Source organism: Pimephales promelas, chromosome 10 (assembly GCF_988280905.1).
Source record: "Pimephales promelas chromosome 10, fPimPro1.hap1.1, whole genome shotgun sequence".
Lineage (NCBI taxonomy): Eukaryota > Metazoa > Chordata > Actinopteri > Cypriniformes > Leuciscidae > Pimephales > Pimephales promelas.
This window is the reverse complement of record NC_142778.1, coordinates 1,916,547-1,938,054: the sequence shown is the minus strand read 5'-3', so window position 1 is coordinate 1,938,054 and position 21,508 is coordinate 1,916,547. Positions and strand designations below refer to the sequence as shown.

Sequence of the window (21,508 nt, the reverse complement as noted above, 5' to 3'; positions counted from 1 at the left end):
AACATGGTAAAGCACATGTGAAGTACTTACATTTAAAGTTAATACATTTTAATTACAAATGTGTAAAATATATTTTAAAATATATGACATACAAGTTTTAACTGGGGCTGTCAAATGATTAATCACAATTAAACACATCCAAAATAAAAGTTTTTGCTTACTTAATATATGTGGGTGCACTGTGTATAATTATATATATATATATATATATATATATATAGGAAAAAAATTATATATATTTTATTATATATATTTTAGGGGAAAAAAAATATTTATATATAAAATATATTTATAAATAATATAAATTATATATAAATCTATATATACTATATACATGAAAATATTTCTTAAATATATAGAAGCATGTGTGTGTGTATATATATATATATATATATATATATATATATATATATATAAGTATACAGTACACCCACATATATTATGTAAACACAAACTTTTATTTTGGATGCGATTAATCACGATTAATCGTTTGACAGCCCTAGTTTTAACAGAACATTCAAGAACATTCATCATAAATGCTTCAACCAAGACAATTGTGAAATTACATATAAAGATTTACTTAAGTTCAACTTAAGTGCATCTTTACTTAAGTTGCTAAATGCATTTATTATAAACTTAAACCATAATAACCTTGAATTTGATTGTATATTGGATGCAATAAAGTGTCTGAAAACATTACATTCAGTTTATTCTTTTCATGTAAATTATTCCCATAAGCACTCTTTTAACTCTTTCCCCGCCATTGATGGAATTTTCGGGACTTCCGTGTTTTCACTGTTATACGGTAGGGGGCGCTATTACACATCCTCTGAAAGAGAACTGAATCTCCAGAGCAAAACACAGGAGAAGAAGAAGCAGAAACAAGTGATATCATATGCAAGGAGGTGCATTTGTAAAATAACGCGATCATCAACATTAAACGGTGTATAAATCAAAACTGAATGAAATGTTGACGCTACAGGACTGTGAAGCTTTGGTGTTGATAAACTCGAACGACTTCATCTGTGTTTGGATCATCGTTCTCAATCTGATCTAGATGTAGTCTTAGACAAAAACACGATTTTCTCCTTTTTTTGCTCAAAAAATGTTTGTTTTGTTTTCATGAATCTTGCCCACATTCAAGTGTTGAAGAAAAAACTATTGCATAAAGCTAGAATACAGCGTTTTTTTGTTTGTTTGTTTGAAAGTATGGGTGCTGTTCTTTCTTTTGATGTATTGCATGTTTAGATATTCATACAACAAAATATTCTGGAGGCCATGAAAATAATGGCAGCTTCTTTTCTAAAACACTGGCAGGGAAAGAGTTAAAAGTATGCATAAGTAACTCATTAGACGCAGCATGTGTGTGTGTGTGTGTGTGTGTTCACCTGTTCCAGCTTGCGGACAGATGTCGTATTGGCACAGGAGGCCCCAGCCCTGGCCCGCCGTACAGCAGCACTCCTGCAGGGTGGTGTTGCGGGACAGTATCTTGCAGGAGTACGGCTCGGACACGCCGTAGTAACACTCCTTGATTTCTCCGGGTCGAGATTGTGGAAGAGAGCCAGACACGGACCCCGAGAAGCCAGCCGAACCACGACCCGACGAGGCTCCGCCAGACGGCCTCGTGCGACCTGCACACACACACATCTATACATGTTTCCTTGATCTCTATAATTAAAGAATTCTGAATTAATAAACAGAATGTATGTATATTTAAGAAAAAAAAAAATTATATATACTATAAGTTATAGTACATAAATCTATATACAGGATATACATGAAAATATTTCTTAAATATATACAAGCATGTGTGTGTATTTATATATATAATAATTATACACAGTGCACCCACATATATTATGTAAACACAAACTTTTATTTTGGATGCGATTAATCGCGATTAATTGTTTGACAGCCTTATTTTGCAGCATAAAGAAAATGTATTAATGCGGTTTTTATTTTCACCATTATTGTTATTATTATTATCATTTATTGTCATATTTGGTCCCACTTTATATTAAGTGGCGTCGAAAAATACATCGAAAAATAAGTACAATGTACTGCTAAGTAAAACACTGCTATTGAGGTGTGACACGGGTCAGGTGTGTGTCGCTGTAAGGGAAGGGTCAACAGTGTAAGTACAATATAAAAACATGCATGTACACAATAAGTCCATTGTATCAAATTAATAATTTCAAAGTTAGTACATAGTAGTTACAGCCACTTGATATAAAGTGGGACCTGGTATGGTCAGTAGAGGGCAGCACTGAGACACTGAGCTGGAGTTGTGTGTGTGTGTGTGTGTGTGTGTCACCTGTGCTCTCTCTGCTCACACACTGCTTCGCGAGCGGGTCGAATTCCTCCTGTCCGTTCTCACACTCGCACACGACTGATCCCTCCACATTCCAGCAGTGTGCAGATCCGCAGACGCCCTGCATCGTCTCACACTCGTTTATGTCTGCACAGAAACACACACACGGGGAGTGTCATCGAGGGGAAAACACTTTCAATTGGGAAAATGAAGTGGGCTTAATTGTACTGGGTGTGCACTTAAATCATAGAGTTAAGTCTCGTTAAGTCTAGTTAAGTGTATTTTTATTAGGGCTGTCAAACGATTAATTGCGATTAATCGCATCCAAAATAAAAGTTTGTGTTTACATAATACATGTGGGTGCACTGAGTATAATTATTTTGTATATACACACGCGTGCTTGTATATTTAAGAAAAAAATATTAATATATAAAATATTTATATTTATATATAATTTAAGTTATATGTACATCTATATACAGTATATACATGAAAATATTTCTTAAATATATACAAGCATGTGTGTGTGTGTTTATATACTTTATTTTATTTATTTATACTTTATTTTATTTTATTCTATATTCATCTATATATATATAAACAAACTTTTATTTTGGATGCGATTAATCACGATTAATCGTTTGACGGCCCTAATTTTTATGAATGTTTCACTTAAGTGCACTTTTACTTTAAAGTACATTGTTACATAATTCATTATTAAATTTCATATAACTCCTACTTAAGTCACTAATAAGTTCAAGTAATTGCATTTAATATAAACTGAAACAACAATTTGAACTTAATAACAAGTAAATGACATGCAATTCATTATCTGAGTTCCCAGTTAAGAACATTATTTCCATTATAAAGAGCTCTTATTCAGTATATTATTTTAAAGTATGTTATTTCCATAATCAAGAGCTGTTGTATATTGAACTCACCCACACACATCTGTCCATCGCCGGTGGACTCGTAGCCCTGGTCACACAGACACTGATATGTGCCGATCAGATTCTGGCAGAAAGCGTGGAGTCCACACACCGTCTCATTGGTGCACTCGTTGATGTCTGCGAGAGAAACTCTCTGTCACTCACTGCTGGGGCTCGTTAAAGGGATAGTTCACCCAAAATTGAAAATTAGCCCATGATTTACTCTCCCTGAAGCCATCCTCATGGATAGATGCACTTTTATGATGGATAGATGCACTTTTATGATGGATGGATGCACTTTTATGGTGGATGGATGCACTTTTATGGTGGATGGATGCACTATTATGATGGATAGATGCACTTTTATGATGGATAGATGCACTTTTAACATGGATAGATGCACTTTTATGATGGATAGATGCACTTTTATGGTGGATAGATGCACTTTTATGATGGATAGATGCACTTTTATGATGGATAGATGCACTTTTATGATGGATAGATGCACTTTTATGGTGGACTGATGCACTTTTATGATGGATAGATGCACTTTTATGATGGATGGATGCACTTTTATGATGGATGGATGCACTTTTATGGTGGATGAATGCACTTTTATGATGGATAGATGCACTTTTATCATGGATGGATGCACTTTTATGATGGATGGATGCACTTTTATGGTGGACGGATGCACTTTTATGATGGATAGATACACTTTCATGATGGATGGATGCACTTTTATGATGGATGGATGCACTTTTATGGTGGACGGATGCACTTTTATCATGGATAGATGCACTTTTATGATGGGCATATGCACTTTTATGATGGACTGATGCACTTTTATGATGGATAGATACACTTTTATGATGGATGGATGCACTTTTATGATGGATGGATGCACTTTTATGATAGATGGACGCACTTTTATTGTCTTCAAAACATAAACAACCATTCACTCCCTTCAAAACATAAACAACCATTCACTCCCATTATAAAGCTTGTATAAGCCAGGACATTTTTTAATATAACTCTGATTGTATTCGTTTAAAAGAAGAGTGTCATATCCACCTAGGGTGGCTTCAGGGTGTGTAAATCATGGGCTAATTTTAATTTTTGGGTGAACTATCCCTTTAAGTGTGTGTGATCTGTGTCGGACTCACCCACACACTCTCCCGTGGCAGTGATGTGGTATCCGGGCTCGCAGGACGCCACACAGTGGAACGAGCCAATGGTGTTCTCGCAGCGCTGAGATCCACACACACTCCTCTCTGAGTCCAAACACTCGTTCACATCTGCAGGAGGAAACACTTCAGCTGAGATCTGCCCAACACACACACACACTCATCCATGCGTGATGTCCTCGCCTGTTACAGAGTCAGGCCTTTGCCTTTTTTTGTGCTCTCCGTGTGGGTGATTTTTCTGTTAACCTCACATTTTACTCTCAAATCAAGCTTTAAACGATAGAAAATGGTTTTTAATGGTAAAGACTGTAACACATTACAATAAGGTTCATTAGTTCACATAAGTTAACTACCTTAGTAGCTATGAATGAGCAATAGTTCTTTCGCATTTATCCATCTCATTCAATATTAATTTCAACATATAATAATAGCCTGCATTATTACAATCAAAGGTTGTATTTGTTAACATTAGTTAATGCACTGTGAACATGAACAAATAAAGAACAACTGGATTATTATTAACTAACATCAACAAAGATTAATAAATACTGCTACAAAGGTATAGCTCATTGTTAGATAATACATTAAATAATGTTAACTAATGAACCTTACTGTAAAGTGTTATCATAAAATCTTTTCAATGTCTTTCTCTGTAATGAATATCCATGGAAGCTTGTTTCCACCATTGAATAAAAAAAAACATTTGTGACTTTTTTTTTTTCCCAAAGAGTTGCAAGATATAAACTCGCAATAAGGAGTTATAAATTATAATATTGTATATGTCCATCTCAATAATTAAATTAAGTTAAATTAAGGGTTAAATTAAGTTTTTCCTAAAAGAAAAAAAAAGTTTTATGCTAATTATAAGCCAGGCCACATTAGTTTAACAACCAGAAATACAATATATTTTACTTCATATTCTGAGAGCAGCTTAACTAGGTCATTTTTGTTTGTGCATTCACAAAATTAATTATGAAATTATATTAAAATACATTTATATAACTGCAATAAGAGAAGAAAACATTTAAAAAAAATTCCAGTATGAATTATCAATAAAGATGTTGTGATAAAAGTACACCATTTAGGTGTGTGTGTGTGTGTGTTACCCAGACAGGCGGTTCTCTCTGGGCTGGTGGTGAAGCCGGTCTGGCAGTGGCACAGGAACGACCCCTCAGTGTTGGTGCAGCGGCCGTCCTGGCAAACTCCCTGTTGACTGCACTCGTCCACATCTGGACACACACATGCACACACACCAGCATGACATCATCGTCATCAGTAACGCTCCTGAGCTGAAGTTACAGGAACAGAAAATCACTGGAAGATGCTCGATGGCTGACAGAAAACACAAGTGTGCAAACTGAGCCTGTGTAGGTTTGTAACTAATTTGCATAATGCCAGCCCATTGGCTGAACAGCGCCTCTTAGCTCCGCCCTCAAACACTAGTGTATCTGAGACTGGAAGAGCAAATCCACTTTGAGGAGATTGATACGGTAAAACCCACGCCATCGTTACTGTTCGTATCACTGTGATCAAGAGCTGAGATTCAGATATGATAATGAGCGTTCGGTTTCCGACCAATCACAGCAGAGCAGCTCTGAGAGAGGCGGGGTTTAGAGAGACCTGATCGAAGCGTTTCAGACTCTGAGAGAAAAGAGCTGATGCTGTGATGCATGTTATGAGACAATTAAAGTGTTTTTTGACTGTGAATGCATGTAAATATATTGTAAGGGACCTGCAAAAAAAAAAATAGGAATAATAGGGTATATATATATATATATATATATATTTTTTTGTTTATACATATATATAAACAATTATATATATATATAAATATATATATATATATATATATATATATATATTTTTTTTTTTTTTTTTTTTTGCAATTTAGTGCATTTACGCATACTTATGTAGTACATAGACATTAAAGTGCACTTAATTCCATTATTTGAAATTATTAAAGTGTTTTTGATGTTGGATGCACATAAATCTGTTTGGGAAACAAAATTATGAATCTTTAAAATAACATAATGGGGGAAAATTAAAACAATATGCACTTTCAATATAAATGCAATGACAAATGATGCAATGCATAGAATAAGTGATATATAATCCGGTTGACTCCAGTTTTTGAGTCGGAGTGCAGATGTTTTCCTTCATCACATGCTGCGTAATTATCTTGCATCTTGATTCTATCTAATAGGGTGTGTGGTGGACATGTCGAAAGGAAAAATGTTTACTTCGGGCTTTTGAGTGATGCAGTTATGTGAATCATTTCATCCAAGAGTTAAGTAACTTTTCACATTCGAGAAATTTTCTTTTAAAACAACTCCCTAATGACAACTGAAGAATTCATAAAAACAATCCAAATCCAAGGTCAGTCACGCTATAGCTTTTATATTTCCCGACACGTTGTTGGTTATACTGTATATGAGGACTGGTGTCATACCTTGGCAGGACGTCGCGTTAACGGCGCTCGTGTAGCCGTTCGCACACACACACTTAAAGGAGCCGTCTGTGTTCACACACTCTCCGCTCGGGAAGCAGAAGTCTCCTTCCAGACACTCGTTAATGTCTGAGCCGGCGGATGTCAGCGTGCCACAGTGGGAGACAGGAGTGAAAAAACAAACTCATATTTGAAAACAGCATATTCTGATCAGGCGGAGAGAGTATGAACATGTGTGTTTCCTTCGATTTAAATGTATGTTTTCTCTGACCTCGACACTGGCGCCGTGGACCGGCCGATCTGTACCCTGGCAAGCAGTCGCAGCGATACGACCCGTCCGTGTTCACACACACACTCTCCGGCCCACACACGCGAGGACCCGCACACTCATCGATGTCTGAAGGGGAAACAAACAGCTTGTGACGATGCAGAATCATGAAAGCTGTGCCTGTGTTAATGTGCTTGAGCCTCATCATACTTTATCTTCTTCCCCTTTTTCAATGTCAATCAAGCTTTTTACAAGAATATATTCATAATTTAGTTGACCAATGACCATTTTTAACCATCTCTCTGACAAAGGTGTCGATAAAATGAATAAATATATGTTTAAAAAATAAATATATCATAATATGCATGAATAAAATGAATAAATATATGTTTAAAAAATAAATAAATCATGAAAGGTGTCAATATAATGAATAAATATATTTAAAAAAAAAGAATCAATTATGAATGGTGTCAATAAAATTTATAAATATATGTTTAATAAATAAATAAATCATGAAAGGTGTCAATAAAATGAATAAATATATTTTTTAAAATAATAAATCATAATGTGTCAATAAAATAAATAAATATGTGTTTCAAAAATAAATAAATGATGAAAGGTGTCAATAAAATTAATAAATGTATTTAAAAAATATTATGAAAGGTGTCAATAAAATGAATAAATATATGTTACAAAAATAAATAAATGATGAAAGGTGTCAATAAAATGAATAAATATATTTAAAAAAATAATAAATCATAATATGTGTCCATAAAATAAATAAATATATGTTTCAAAAATAAATAAATCATGAAAGGTGTCAATAAAATGAATAAATATTTGTTTAAAAAATAAATAAAGCGTGAAAGGTGTCAATAAAAGGAATAAATATATATTTAAAAATAAATAAATCATGAAAAGTGTCAATAATATGAATAAATATATTTAAAAAAAAAATAATGAAAGATCAATAAAATGAATAAATATATAAAAAATAATGAAAGGTGTCAATAAAATGAATACATATACTTAAAAATAAATAAATCATAATATGTGTCAATAAAATTAATAAATATATGTTTAAAAAATAAATAAATCATTAAAAGGTGTCAATAAAATTAATAAAAATATTCAAAAAAAATGAATAAATCATGAAAAGTGTCAATAATATGAATAAATATATGTTTCAAAAATAAATAATGAAAGGTGTCAATAAAATGAATAAATATATTAAAAAAATAAATAAATCATGAAAGGTGTCAATAAAATAAATATGTTTAAAAAATAAATAAATCACGAAATGTCTATAAAATAAATAAATTTACAGTATTCTTAAAAATAAATAATTAAATACCAATAAAATAAATACGTTTATTTATTAAAATAAATATAGAAATTTCAATAAAATAAAGGTTTTAAATAAATCATTAAATGTGTCAATAAAAAAAATATGTTTAAAAATTAATAAGTCATGAAATATGTCAATAAAAAATACATATGTTTTAAAAAAAAGCATGCAATGTCAGTAACCAGAAATAAATGTTTAAAAATAAATAAATGATGAAATCTGTCAATAAAATGAATCTTAAATCAAATGAAATTTGATAAATACTGTAAATGTTGAGTGCCTCAATGTCCCATGGAATATTTATTTATTTATGAGGTCATTTTTTTCTTGTTTTATTTATTTCCTGAAACATTTAATGTTTTAATTATTAATGAACATTTTTCAATTTATTGAAAATATTTATATTTCTAAAATAAAAATATATTTATACATCATTTATTTTTGGTTAATTTTTTTTAATTGCTTAATTACTAATTTTTAGTTTGCTAGCCTATATATACTTTGTGCATATAATATTATACATATAGTTTTGAAGGTGGAGGGTTTTCAGAGACAGATGTGTTGAATCATCTTTTATCTCACTCTCCACATGATTCAAACTCAAACTCTGAGCGGATGTGGATAATTGTGCGGGAACACGTGGCTGAGATGATACAAGTTCTGCCATCTGTTGGCCACATGTCTCCTCTTACACGGCAGAGAGAGATAGATCGACCATGGCGGAGGAATGAAGCTCTCACACACACACACACACACACACACATGATGCCGTTCATTTGCCAAAGCCAGCTTTCTGCATCCTTTCCTTGTGCGATGAGGAGCACTCAGAGAGCGGCAAGATGGCTTGAAATGCAGGTTAAGCTCATCTCACCTGCGCAGCGTCCGTCCTGCATGCTGTGCCCGTCTCGGCAGGGAACACACTTATACGAGCCCGGAGAGTTCAGGCACTGCTGACCGGGACACTGCAGTGTGTCCAAACACTCGTCAATGTCTGATAAAGGGAGAATGTAGAGCTTGTGTAAATGCTACAGGACGAGGTCAAATAAAAGCATGAAGTGTGTGTCCTCTTACCTGTGCAAGCGCTGTCCTGTAGCTGGAAGCCCACGGCACACACACACCTGAAGCTGCCGGGAGTGTTTCTACACTGGCCATTAGTGCAGCGCGTCCGGTCCAGACTGCATTCATCTGTGTCTGAACACACACAAATGCCTTCAAATCAGTCTTAGTGACATTAGTAGCACCATATTTCATTAGTGACAGGAAGGAAAACGAGACTTATGCAGTACCTTATGCAGTCTTTCTGAATTTTTTTATTTATTTTTTTAATACATTTTCCACTGTATGACTGTAAAGGCACGTTCACACCAAGGACAATAACTATAGTGATATAGTTCTAAAAAATCATATTAAATACAAAATAATATCACTATAAATATAATGATAATGGCCCGATCACTTTCAGCTGATGAGTGATAAAACACTGACAGCCAATCAGAATCCACCAGACTTCAGCTCGAGCATTTAAAGGGACAGGCGACAAAACTGCAGCGCGCTTATAATAAAGCGAACGATATCATCCGCTGATATCGTTATTGTTATAGTTATCATTCTTGGTTTCAAACTGAGTCTGACCTTATTTTCATCCACGTTAAATTCAATATGCGTCTAATCTGACGTCTAGTGCTGAAAGATGGTTTTACGCACATGAGTTTTGGAATAATTCGCATCAATAAGAAAACATGAAGCATGCAATGAATGCAGCGTCTGTATTGATGGTACATTTGTTGAAATTAATTAAATTATTACTATTATAAACAATAAAACTATCTTAAGTTGCATGTACAAAATACGATAGCATCGTAAAATTCCAAGTCGTAAATCCGAACTTCCACGCGTTTGTTAATATTTTGAATTAGATTTCATTTTTATATTTTTTATGTTTTCATTTAAATTTTAGTTAAAAAGTTGACAAATAGCTAAAATATATTTTTTTTAATATACATTTAATTTTATTTAAATGGTTTTAGTTTTGGGTGCTGATACTAACCCGATTAAAATCTTAACGATTATACAAGAAATGCTACTTTATCAAACATAAAATGTCCGTACTAAGTGCCAAAGATATTACAACTGTCTCCGTGACAGAACTAGACTCAGTTACAATAAAAATAAAAAGTGTTAAGGACATTGTGTTAATGTCAGCACATTTATGACTTTATGACATTATCACACTGTAACTTTAAAACACGCATAATCTGTAAAGCTGCTTTAAATGTGACATAAGAAATAAGAAATAATTGCATGGAGACCTAAAAAAAATTTTTTTTTTTTTTTGTAACCTAATTAAATGAATGTTATATGTGGAGATCCACATGAAGAGATACCTTGGCAGTGTCCGTCAAGAAGCTCAAAGCCCGGCTGACAGGAGACACACTTGAAGGAACCGACCGAGTTCACACACTCTCTTCCTGGGCACTGAAGCTCATTTTCACACTCGTTCACATCTGGAACGAGGTAAGAAACACACTCATTTCATGAATGGAACAACTGGGGATGAAATCTGTAATGATCCCTTGTGTAAACCAAGTGTGCTTAACTTGTAGAGTACTTCAAAGTAGTAGTATTAAAGAAAACTGTACTTGCAGACAATATAAAAGGCCATTTAAAGTGATACTACACTTTTATTTTTACACTTCATTAGGCTCATTTTACAACTCCCCCAGAGTTAAACTGTTGAGTTTTACAGTTATTGAATCCATTCAGCCGATCTCCGGTTCTGGCGGTACCACTTTTAGCATAGCTTAGCATACATCATTGAAGTGGACAAGACCATTAGCATTTCTCAAAACTTGAGTTTTCTGTAGTTACATTGATTGAGCACTAAGGCCGACGGAAAATGTAAAGTTGCGATTTTCTAGGCTGATATGGCTAGGAACTATACTCTCATTCCTGCATAATAATCAAGAAACTTTACCGCTGTACCATGATACAGTTCCTAGCCATATCCGCCTAGAAAATCGCAACTATACATTTTCCATCAGCCTTAGTGCTCAATGTAACTACAGAAGAGTCAAGTTTTAAATTACAATAAAATTACAATAACATTTTTTTTTTGGAGAAATGCTAATGGTCTTGTCCACTTCAATGATGTATGCTAAGCTATGCTAAAAGTGGTACCGCCAGAACCGGAGATCGGCGATCGGCTGAATGGATTCAATAACGATAAAACTCAACAGTTTAACTCTCGGGGAGTTGTAAACTGAGAGAACCCCCCCCCCCCCCCCCCCCCCAACAAAAAAAACAAAAAAAAAAAAACAAAACAAAAGTGGAGTATCCCTTTAAGTGCACTTAAAGAGACTTTGTCATTCCCAATCACACACACACACACACACCTGCATCATCACCCTAATCACTGCCCCTCTATTATCAATGCAGCTCAATGTTCACCTTCCATCTTCCTCTCCAGTGTCAGCATTACGTAACATGAAGTAATGATTCAATTCACTGTAAACCCGTTTGAGTAGGACAAACTTAAATTCAACTAATTAGTTCAGTTAAATTATTTTTTATGAGTACTTAGCACTTTCTTTTTCTTTCAAGTTCACAGAACTGGTATATTTTAAATAAACTGAACTGTTTCATTGTTTTGAGTTTTATGAAATTATTTATTTTAATTTAGACGAACTTAAGTTTAACTGAAACGGCTGGGAGTACACAGATTTAAGTTATAGTGACTAATTAGTACCATTAACTTTATTTACCCAAGTTATCTTAACAATAAGTTATTGAGTTACTTGGAAAAAAATCAAATATTTTTTTATGTTTAAATTGTTTGAGTTAATAAACTTAAATGATTTAAGGCAATCGGTTTCCTCAAACGGTTTGAGTTGAACTAACTCATCAGGTTTTACAGTGATGGACTGAAGTCTTAATTCAGTGGGAATTATAGTCTATTTTCACACATTTGACATAAAATTAAGTGTTCGAAAATATTACATTAAAATCATACTTATTTCCAAAGGTCCTCTTTTTAAAAGTATGCTAAAGTGCACAGAAGCTTGAGAAGGTTTGTCATGTGAAGCTCAAACCTTCGCAGATGTTTCCCTCCAGTCTGAATCCAGGGGGACACAAACAGCTGAAACTTCCCACGTTATTCTCACAGCGGCCGTTCACACACAGCCCAGGAGTCTGGCGACACTCGTCGATATCTGACACAAATAAAAAACTTGGTCATCATCCAATGAGCTTCATGCTTTCTCTCCTGCAAACTCAGGACTAGAACAAAGAACACTAAACTAGACGGGTGAAACTAAACCGAAACAAGGCAGAAAGTTAAAATAAGAACAGAATATAAACCTGACAATTATTAAGCAACATTTCGGCTTATGTCTACAGAATATATAGATTTCGATTTTCTTTATCTTTTGGTAAGACTTCAGTTTAGGGTTTCATTCTCACTATTAACTAGTTGCTAATTAGCATGCATATTGCTATGATATTGGCTGCTTATTATTTTAGTACTTATAAAGCATATATTAATCCCTTATTCTGCATGATTGACCACATTCCCTTAATCCTACAATATGTAAACCTAACCATTACCTTACTAACTATTAATAATTAGTATCCAGGCAAAATCTTTAATAGTGAGAATTGGACCCTATCGGTTTTTTTTTTTTTTACTTTGGGTTAATGTTTTTGTCTTTGGGAAAATAATATTTTTGATTCAAATTAAGTGCAAACTTAAATATTTGAGTTACTCAAGTTAAATTAGGCAGTGTTATTCTAACACAAAATATAAAATCCTAACGGTCAAAATAATTAATTGGTTTAACTTAATTCAACAAATTAGTTCAGTCAAATTCATTTGTATGAGTATTTAGCACTTTCTTTTTCTTTCAAGTTCACAGAGCTGATATATTTTAAGTAAACTGAACTGTCTCATTGTTTTGAGTTTTATGAAATTTATTTTAATTTAGACGAACTTAAGTTTAACTGAAACGGCTGGGATATCTATTTCCCAGCATGCCTTGCCGATGGCACTCGAAAGAGTGTGTAAATGCTAAAATTAAGTGCAATATAATGTTTTTTTTGTGTAAGATTACTGTTAAGTGTGAGATTTAGTAGTGATTAATGTTTTGTTATGCTAATTTAGAAGAATTTCTTATAGAAATTTTTATAACATACTGTTATAAGAAGAAGTGCTTATAACATACTGTTTCTAATATGTTAGCATTTACTACGTCAGCAGATTAGCTTTTAAAGCTAACTAAGTTTATACTATTAAAAGTGATTTGAGTTCTGACAACTTATTCGGGTTTACAGTGCACTTCATAGATTTAAGTTATAGTAATTAATTAGTACTATTAACTTTATTTACCCAAGTTATTTAGTTACTTGGAAACAAATCAAATATTTTTTTATGCTTAAATTGTTTGAGTTAATAAACTTAAATGATTTAAGGCAATCGGTTTGAGTTGAACTAACTCATCATCAGGTTTTACAGTTGCAACAGTATTTTTTTTTAAGTTGAACCTAATTATTGTTAAGTTACGATTATAATGCAATTATATGATTATAACGGTTTAAATGTGAGTGTGTTGTAGTTACCTGAGCATGCTCCATTTTTAAGACTAAATCCAGATCTGCACGACACACACCAATACGATCCCTGAGAGTTCACACACTCCTGTCCCAGACACTGCAATGGATCTTCACACTCATTGACATCTGCGTTCACACATGCACACACACACACACACACACACACATCTGACTTACGGGATTTATTTCAAACCCAGTTTTTCATGATCGGTTTTGCATGAAGAATCATACCTGTGCAGGTGCCGCCCTGCAATCTGAAGCCAGCTCCGCACACACACCTGAAGCTGCCAGGTGTGTTTTCACACAGTCCGTTCGAGCAAGGAGACGGCGTCTGACGGCATTCGTCAATATCTGGACAGATAACGGCATCCCACTTTCAGGGTCTGTACATATTTCACACGCTGATGGGTTGAAACGAGTCGTTACCTGAGCATGCTCCATTTTTAAAGCTAAATCCAGGTCTGCACGACACACACCTATAAGATCCCAGAGAATTCACACACTCCTGTCCCGGACACTGCAATGGGTCCTCACACTCGTTCACGTCTGTAACGTGCACATCAATCCAGGCACACATGAACACAATAATCTAAAGGTATATTATTTAAACGTAAAAGCATTTTCTTACCCACACAGGTGTTGGCCTGCAATCTGTATCCGTTTCGACATGCGCATCTGTAGCTGCCGGGTGTGTTTTCACAGCGGCCGTCGGGACACGGGGACGGGGTCCGGCGACATTCATCAATATCTGAATAAAAGAAAGAATTACGAGAACATATTAACACAGGGTAAACAAGCAAACTAAACAAGGAACAGGTGAACATAATCATTAACTAATGAGTAGCTGATGGTAAGGGTAAGGAGAGTACTACACTGAAAGGAGTACAACACATGAACAAACTAAACACAACCCAGACAATTATTTCCAAAATAAGTACTTAAAGGAGTAGTTCACTTTTAAAAAAAACTTTTACTGATAATTTACTCACCCCCATGTCATCCAAGATGTCCACGTCTTTCTTTCTTCAGTCGAAAAGAATTTAAGGTTTTTGATGAAAACATTCCAGGATTTTCTCCTTATAATGGACTTCAATGGGGTCCAAATGAGAGTTTCAGTGCAAACTGTTCAAAGGGCTTTAAACGATTCCAGATGATGAATAACGGTCTTATCTAGGACCCTTCGAGTCATGACTCGAAAAAAGATTTGTTCACTTTGATGAACGAGTTTGAACAGGAGAGTCACGAATGATAAGTTTCGCTTGATAATACCCTTATTCATCGTCTGGAATCGTTTAAAGCCCTTTGAAGCAGCACTGAATCTCTCATTTGGACCTTGAACCGTTTGGACCCCATTGAAGTCCATTATATGGAGAAAATCCTGGAATGTTTTCATCAAAAACCTTAATTTCTTTTCGACTGAAGAAAGAAAGACGTGGACATCTGGATGACATGGGGGTGAGTAAATTATCAGAATTTTTCAGTTTTTTGAAAAGTGAACTACTCTAATGTAAACGTATGCTAAAGTGAGCTTATTTTTCAGATTAGTCTGCAAAAGGAATATTACAAAGTGATATTTCTGTGCCGTGTGTTACCTGAGCATAGTCCATTGAGCAGATCAAAGCCAGGCTTACAGGAAACACACCTATATGAGCCTTGAGAGTTCACACACTCCTGACCCGAACACCGGAGCGGGTCAACACACTCATCTATGTCTGAGGAAAATAAAACACCACATCAAGTATATTTGAGTTATTTTTTGGATACAGAAAACACATTACTACACATTATACACCAGGATGAGTAGTTTTGTCTACTACACACACACACACACACACACACACACGAGATGCTCATGGTGCTCTAAAAATGACTTCAACAGCATTTCATTTGAGAAAACTATCACCATATCAAAAATGCACACAGAAACTCTTCTCGACGACCCATCAAAATACAATTTTGAGTATTAACAAATTATTAAAACTTTTTTTTTTTTAAAGAAATAGTCAAAAAAAATGGTTCTGTTGTGCAGATCTTTGCTAAAAAAAATTTGAAAGAAGCTTTTGGCATTTTAATTTGATTACATTTCATTAGCACCTAAATTGGGGTGGGGATAAGATGGATTTCAAATGTTCCTTTTAATAAACCGTTGATAAATTTCAATGAATTACACGTTTTTTGATTTCAAGAGTACAAACTATAGCAAGCAAATGCTTAATCACTGTTATAATTATGTGTTCTTTGGCCCCCCAAAAGGTTTGAGAAACCCATTATGGGTCACATGATTAGATTTACCTATGCAGCTGTTCTCCAGTAGCTTATATCCAGTTCTGCACACACACCTGAAGCTGCCCAGAGTGTTTTCACAGCGGCCGTTAATACAGGGATTGGGAACCTGACGGCACTCATCGAAATCTGTGGAATCCATCAATGATTTAACCGATCTCATAAATAATTATATGCATAAAGCACCATTGACAAAGAACGAAACGTCTCTAACCGACACACAGGGTCTGCTGGGAGTTGGTCTGGTATCCCGATGGACAAACACAACGGAAGCTGCCCGCCGTATTCTCACACTGTCCCACAGAGCACGGCCTGGGCGTCAAGAGACACTCGTTTCTGTCTGGAGAGAGAGAGAGAGGTGCTTCGATCATCGATTGGTTATTATGGTACTGTTAATATTGCTGGCTCTTGTATCCTGATACATTACTTGTGCTTTTCCTGAATTGTAAGAGGCTTTCAGTGTGTTACAAATTACAATAATGTAATGCACATGTACACAGAAATTCCCACAGTTAAAGCATTTGCAGATGGAGACAGAGATGACAAATATATGAGCTGGCTGACCTTTAGGCAAAGTCACTATGACCTTATACCTTCAAAAGCCTTGGAAGACACCAATGAGAAAAAGAGGAATCCTGCTATAATCCCAAGCATTTGGAAACCCATACACTCGCCTAAAGATTATGAGGAACACCATACTTATACTGTGTTTGACCCCCTTTATTCTTCATGGCATTGATTCAACAAGGTCCTGAAAGCATTCTTTAGAAATGTTGGCCCATATTGATCGGATCGCATCTTGCAGTTGATGGAGATTCGTGGGATGCACATCCAGGGCACGAAGATCCCATTCCACCACATCCCAAAGATGCTCTATTGGGTTGAGATCTGGTGACTGTGGCGGCCATTTTAGTACAGTCAACTCATTGACATGTTCAAGAAACCAATTTGAAATGATTCCAGCTTTGTGACATGGTGCATTATCTTGCTGGAAGTAGCCATCAGAGGATGGGGACATGGTGGCCATAAAGGGATGGACAAGTTCAGAAATGCTCAGGTAGGCCGTGGCATTTAAACGATGCCCAATTGGCACTAAGGGGCCTAAAGTGTGCCAAGAAAACATCCCCCACACCATTACACCACCACCACCAGCTGCACAGTGGGAACAAGGCATGATGGATCCATGTTCTCATTCTGTTTACGCCAAATTCTGACTCTACCAACAGAAATCGAGACTCATCAGACCAGGCAACATTTTTCCAGTCTTCAACTGTCCAGTTTTGGTGAGCTCTTGCAAATTGTTGCCTCTTTTTCCTATTTGTAGTGGAGATGAGTGGTACCCGGTGGGGTCTTCTGCTGTTGTAGCCCATCCGCCTCAAGGTTGTGTGTGTTGTGCTTTGCTGCATACCTCGGTTGTAACGAGTGGTTATTTCAGTCAAAGTTGCTCTTCTATCAGCTTGAATCAGTCGGCCCATTCTCCTCTGACCTCTCGCATCAACAAGGCATTTTGGCCCACAGGACTGCCATCGCATACTGGATGTTTTTCCCTTTTCACTCCATTCTTTGTAAACCCTAGAAATGGTTGTGTGTGTAAATCCCAGTAACTGAGCAGATTGTGAAATACTCAGACACCAACAACCATTGCTTAAATCCCCTTTCTTTCCCATTCTGACATTCAGTTTGGAGTTCAGGAGATTGTCTTGACCCCTAAATGCATTGAAGACACTGCCATGTGATTGGTTGATTAGATAATTGCATTGATGAGAAATTGAACAGGTGTTCCTAATAATCCTTTAGGTGAGTGTGTATATATCTTCTTTGGAGTGTAAGTCTGCAGTATTTCCTTAGTCATGCATTGACTCCCAGGTTCATACCTTGGCATTGGCCTAGCTGAGGATTGAGTATATATCCCGTGTTACACACACACGTGTGTTTGCCACCTGGCAGGTCAATACAGCGACCCGACCCGCACACCTGAGGTCGCAATTCACACGCTCGGGCATCTGGGGGACACACACACTGATTCAATTTCAGGTCATTTCATAAAATTTTCATTTAATAACAAGTAATTAAGTGTTTGAAAACATTACATGAAAGTATATTATTGCATATTAAAATGTATTATTTCTGTATTAAGTGCTCTTTTCCAAAAGGCTTACCTTGTCGAGTCAGCAGTGGTCGGGCTGTCGGCACAGGAGGTCTGACTGGAGAAACTGGCTGTCTGTTAACCGAGGGCCGGCTGGTTTGCGTACGGACAACAGCTGTAAACAATTCAATTGGATTAAACACAACTCCACAACTGTGCGTTAATAAATAACTTTATAAGAAACGCTGTCACTCACGCTACTACTGTTATCATTCAAACAGACTGTTAGAATTTGACAGACGATGCATACTTACTAATAAGTTACATGTTAAAATGTCTCTGGAAACCAATTTAAGGTGACAAATTTTGCCCCTTAATAATAAAAACTGTTTTTTTTTTGGTCACTGTTGTTAACTGACCCCCCATAGAATGTGAATATCTTTGTGAGTCAGCCGTCAACAACAGGCCTAAACCAGCCATGGTACCAGCAAAATATTGTCAATATTGCACTCCCCTAATGTACAGTATTCATGCATTAAAGGTGCATTGTGCAAGTCTCTGAGATTTGCAGAACTACGCCCCCTCTGGCGAAAAGCGAAACTGCAACTAGAGGTGCGCACGCTCTTGCACGAGCTGTTAATAACCAAAGGAGCATCAGCTGCACAAATCTTTTGTTACAGTCATAATGTCTTCAGAGGTATCTGCAAGTCATTTTAAATATATGAAAGGAAAGGCATTTTGAGTAAATTACACACTTATGTGTGTAAAAACTTCGGTAGTCTCCATGTTGGACTGTTTTATGTGCTTACTGTATCCACTTATGATTGTATTATTATGGAAACACGCTTATGAACAATATAACTTTGTATAGGACCCGTTTGAGCCCTAGAGCCGACCGGAGATCTCTCCATTTGTTGAAAGCTTCCCGATGTCGACTCTCGTCTTATTCCGACGGCTGGCACTCGACAGAAGTTGTGTTTTCTTTGTCTTAAGTGGAGTTTGCGTCGGGGTTTGGAATGAACTACAAGCCGATCTCTTTGAATCCATCGTCTACTTTTGTGAAAAGTTGACTAAAGTTTTGTCGCTCGAGTTGTCTTACGATACGGAGATACGGAGAATGGCGGCGAATACACAAACCTGCCTGGTGAGCGTAAACGCGCATGATGTCACAGTCTCAAATCCGTCCCGAATCCCTCTTATTTATTTCACTGTACAGGATTATAGAGGCGATCGCAGTGATCAGAGAAGGGCAAGTATGTTTAAGCAAGTATGGGTTAGAAAAACGGGTATTTTTAACATAAAATGTTGCGCAATGCACCTTTAATGTACCTAATGTACAGTATTCACGCATTAAGGTACAGTTTACATTTTTATTTCTTCAGTTCTTAAAAAAAGTCTTATTTGATTTTTAAAAAGTCTGCAGAAACCCTGCCTACACAACTGTGGGTTAATAAATACGTTTATAAGGAGCGCTGGGACTCACGCGTGTTGGCTCTGGCCGGCTGGTTGGTTGAGGCGGCATTCCCGGGACGAACACCGGAGGGCTGAAATCTGGTGTTTGTGGTTTGAGAGCCGCCACCAGTGGACAGGTTTGGATTGGGTTGAGTTATAGTGATGACCGTGCCGGTCTGTGGACCCGCGTTGGGTTTCTGTGGTCTCGTGGACAGAGAGATGGAGGGTTGTTGGACTCTGATGGTTTGCGTGTTGGTCGGTTGTTGGATTCTGGTTGACAGTGAGCTTTCAGGTTGGGATCCTATGCCCTGTGAGGATGTACGACCATTTTCAGAGACCAAGGGCGGCCCGCCGGTGTCAAGCACCTCGGCTAGTCTCTGGTTAAACTTGACAGCCGAAGCCGAGTAATGGTAACCCGGTCCAGCAGGACAGATCTCCTTGAAGGCAGCTGTGAACACAAGGTTACATGCTGAATACCTGTAAACATCTAATCCAGTTGCATTGTTTGGATTCTTAAAGGAGTAATTCACTTCAGAATTATAATTTCCTGATAATTTACTCTCCCCCAAGTCATCCAAGATGTCCATGTCTTTCTTTCTTCCGTCGAAATAAATGAAGGTTTTTGAAGAAAACATTCCAGGATTTCTCCATATAATGGACTTCAATGGGGTCCAATTGGGTCGAAGGTCCAGATGTGAGTTCGAAGTCTCGACACGATCCCAGACAAAGAGTAACGGTCTTATCTAGACAAACCAGTGGACATTTTCTAAATAAAATAAACATTTATATTCTTTTTAACCACAAATGCTCGTCTAGCACTAGCTGTGATCCGCCACACATTACGTTATCACGTTGAAAAGGTCACGGTGGAAGACCTAGTGTTTACTAAATCAAACACCCTTTACAGTAAATAAATAAATAGAAGGTAAAAACTAATGTCAGACGATTTTCAAGATACTCTTTACCGCCTACATCAAGGTTACCGCTTGACCTTTCCAACGTGATTATCGTGAAAATCGTGAATGTGCAAGACGAGCATTTGTGGTTAAAAATATATAAATGTTTGTTTTTGTTATAAAATGAGAGATGGTTTGTCTAGATCAGACTCTTATTCCTCGACTGGGATCGTGTTGAGGCTTTGAAGTTGCACTGAAACTCACATCTGGACCTTGAACCGTTTGGTTCCCATTGAAGTCCATTATATGGAGAAAAATCCTGGAATATTCTCCTCAAAAACCTTAATTTCTTTTCAACTGAAGAAAGAAAGACATGAACATCTTGGATGAGTTGGGGGTGAGTAAATCATCAGGAAATTTACATTCTGAAGTGAACTAGTGCATTGAGCCAGGAACGGGAAGGGTCAACCGGGACAGCGTTAGAACCACAACTTGTGGTATTTAAGCGAAGACAGACAAATCACACAGTAAATCTCCTTTGATATTCCTTCAGACATTTTCAAAGAAATATTGCTGGTGGTGTGGGTGGGACGGGGTCATTGAGGAACATTTGGACTCTTTGTGTTAAAACCAAATCATGTTGTTTCAATATTCTGTACTAAGACGTAACGTTCTCAGCGGTGTCATCCGTCCTTCCT

The 21,508-nt window shown here is 36.2% G+C and overlaps 1 protein-coding gene across 2 annotated transcripts in view; it reads right to left on the bottom strand.

The window, feature by feature from the left end:
• ltbp4 (latent transforming growth factor beta binding protein 4) overlaps nt 1–21,508 on the bottom strand; it is an 80,315-nt gene that overhangs the window by 5,771 nt on the left and 53,036 nt on the right. For both annotated transcript variants that reach the window (XM_039647382.2, XM_039647383.2), the window contains 21 exons: nt 19,946–20,362; nt 18,536–18,637; nt 18,251–18,379; nt 16,591–16,716; nt 16,386–16,505; nt 15,686–15,805; nt 14,722–14,841; nt 14,520–14,639; nt 14,325–14,444; nt 14,100–14,219; nt 12,578–12,697; nt 10,874–10,993; nt 9,561–9,680; nt 9,361–9,480; nt 7,145–7,270; nt 6,877–7,002; nt 5,534–5,656; nt 4,407–4,538; nt 3,253–3,378; nt 2,315–2,458; nt 1,389–1,631 (listed from right to left, as the gene is read on the bottom strand). In XM_039647382.2, coding sequence (XP_039503316.2) covers nt 1,389–1,631; nt 2,315–2,458; nt 3,253–3,378; nt 4,407–4,538; nt 5,534–5,656; nt 6,877–7,002; nt 7,145–7,270; nt 9,361–9,480; nt 9,561–9,680; nt 10,874–10,993; nt 12,578–12,697; nt 14,100–14,219; nt 14,325–14,444; nt 14,520–14,639; nt 14,722–14,841; nt 15,686–15,805; nt 16,386–16,505; nt 16,591–16,716; nt 18,251–18,379; nt 18,536–18,637; nt 19,946–20,362 — 2,994 coding nt within the window. The remainder of the gene's footprint in view (nt 1–1,388; nt 1,632–2,314; nt 2,459–3,252; nt 3,379–4,406; nt 4,539–5,533; nt 5,657–6,876; nt 7,003–7,144; nt 7,271–9,360; nt 9,481–9,560; nt 9,681–10,873; nt 10,994–12,577; nt 12,698–14,099; nt 14,220–14,324; nt 14,445–14,519; nt 14,640–14,721; nt 14,842–15,685; nt 15,806–16,385; nt 16,506–16,590; nt 16,717–18,250; nt 18,380–18,535; nt 18,638–19,945; nt 20,363–21,508) is intronic.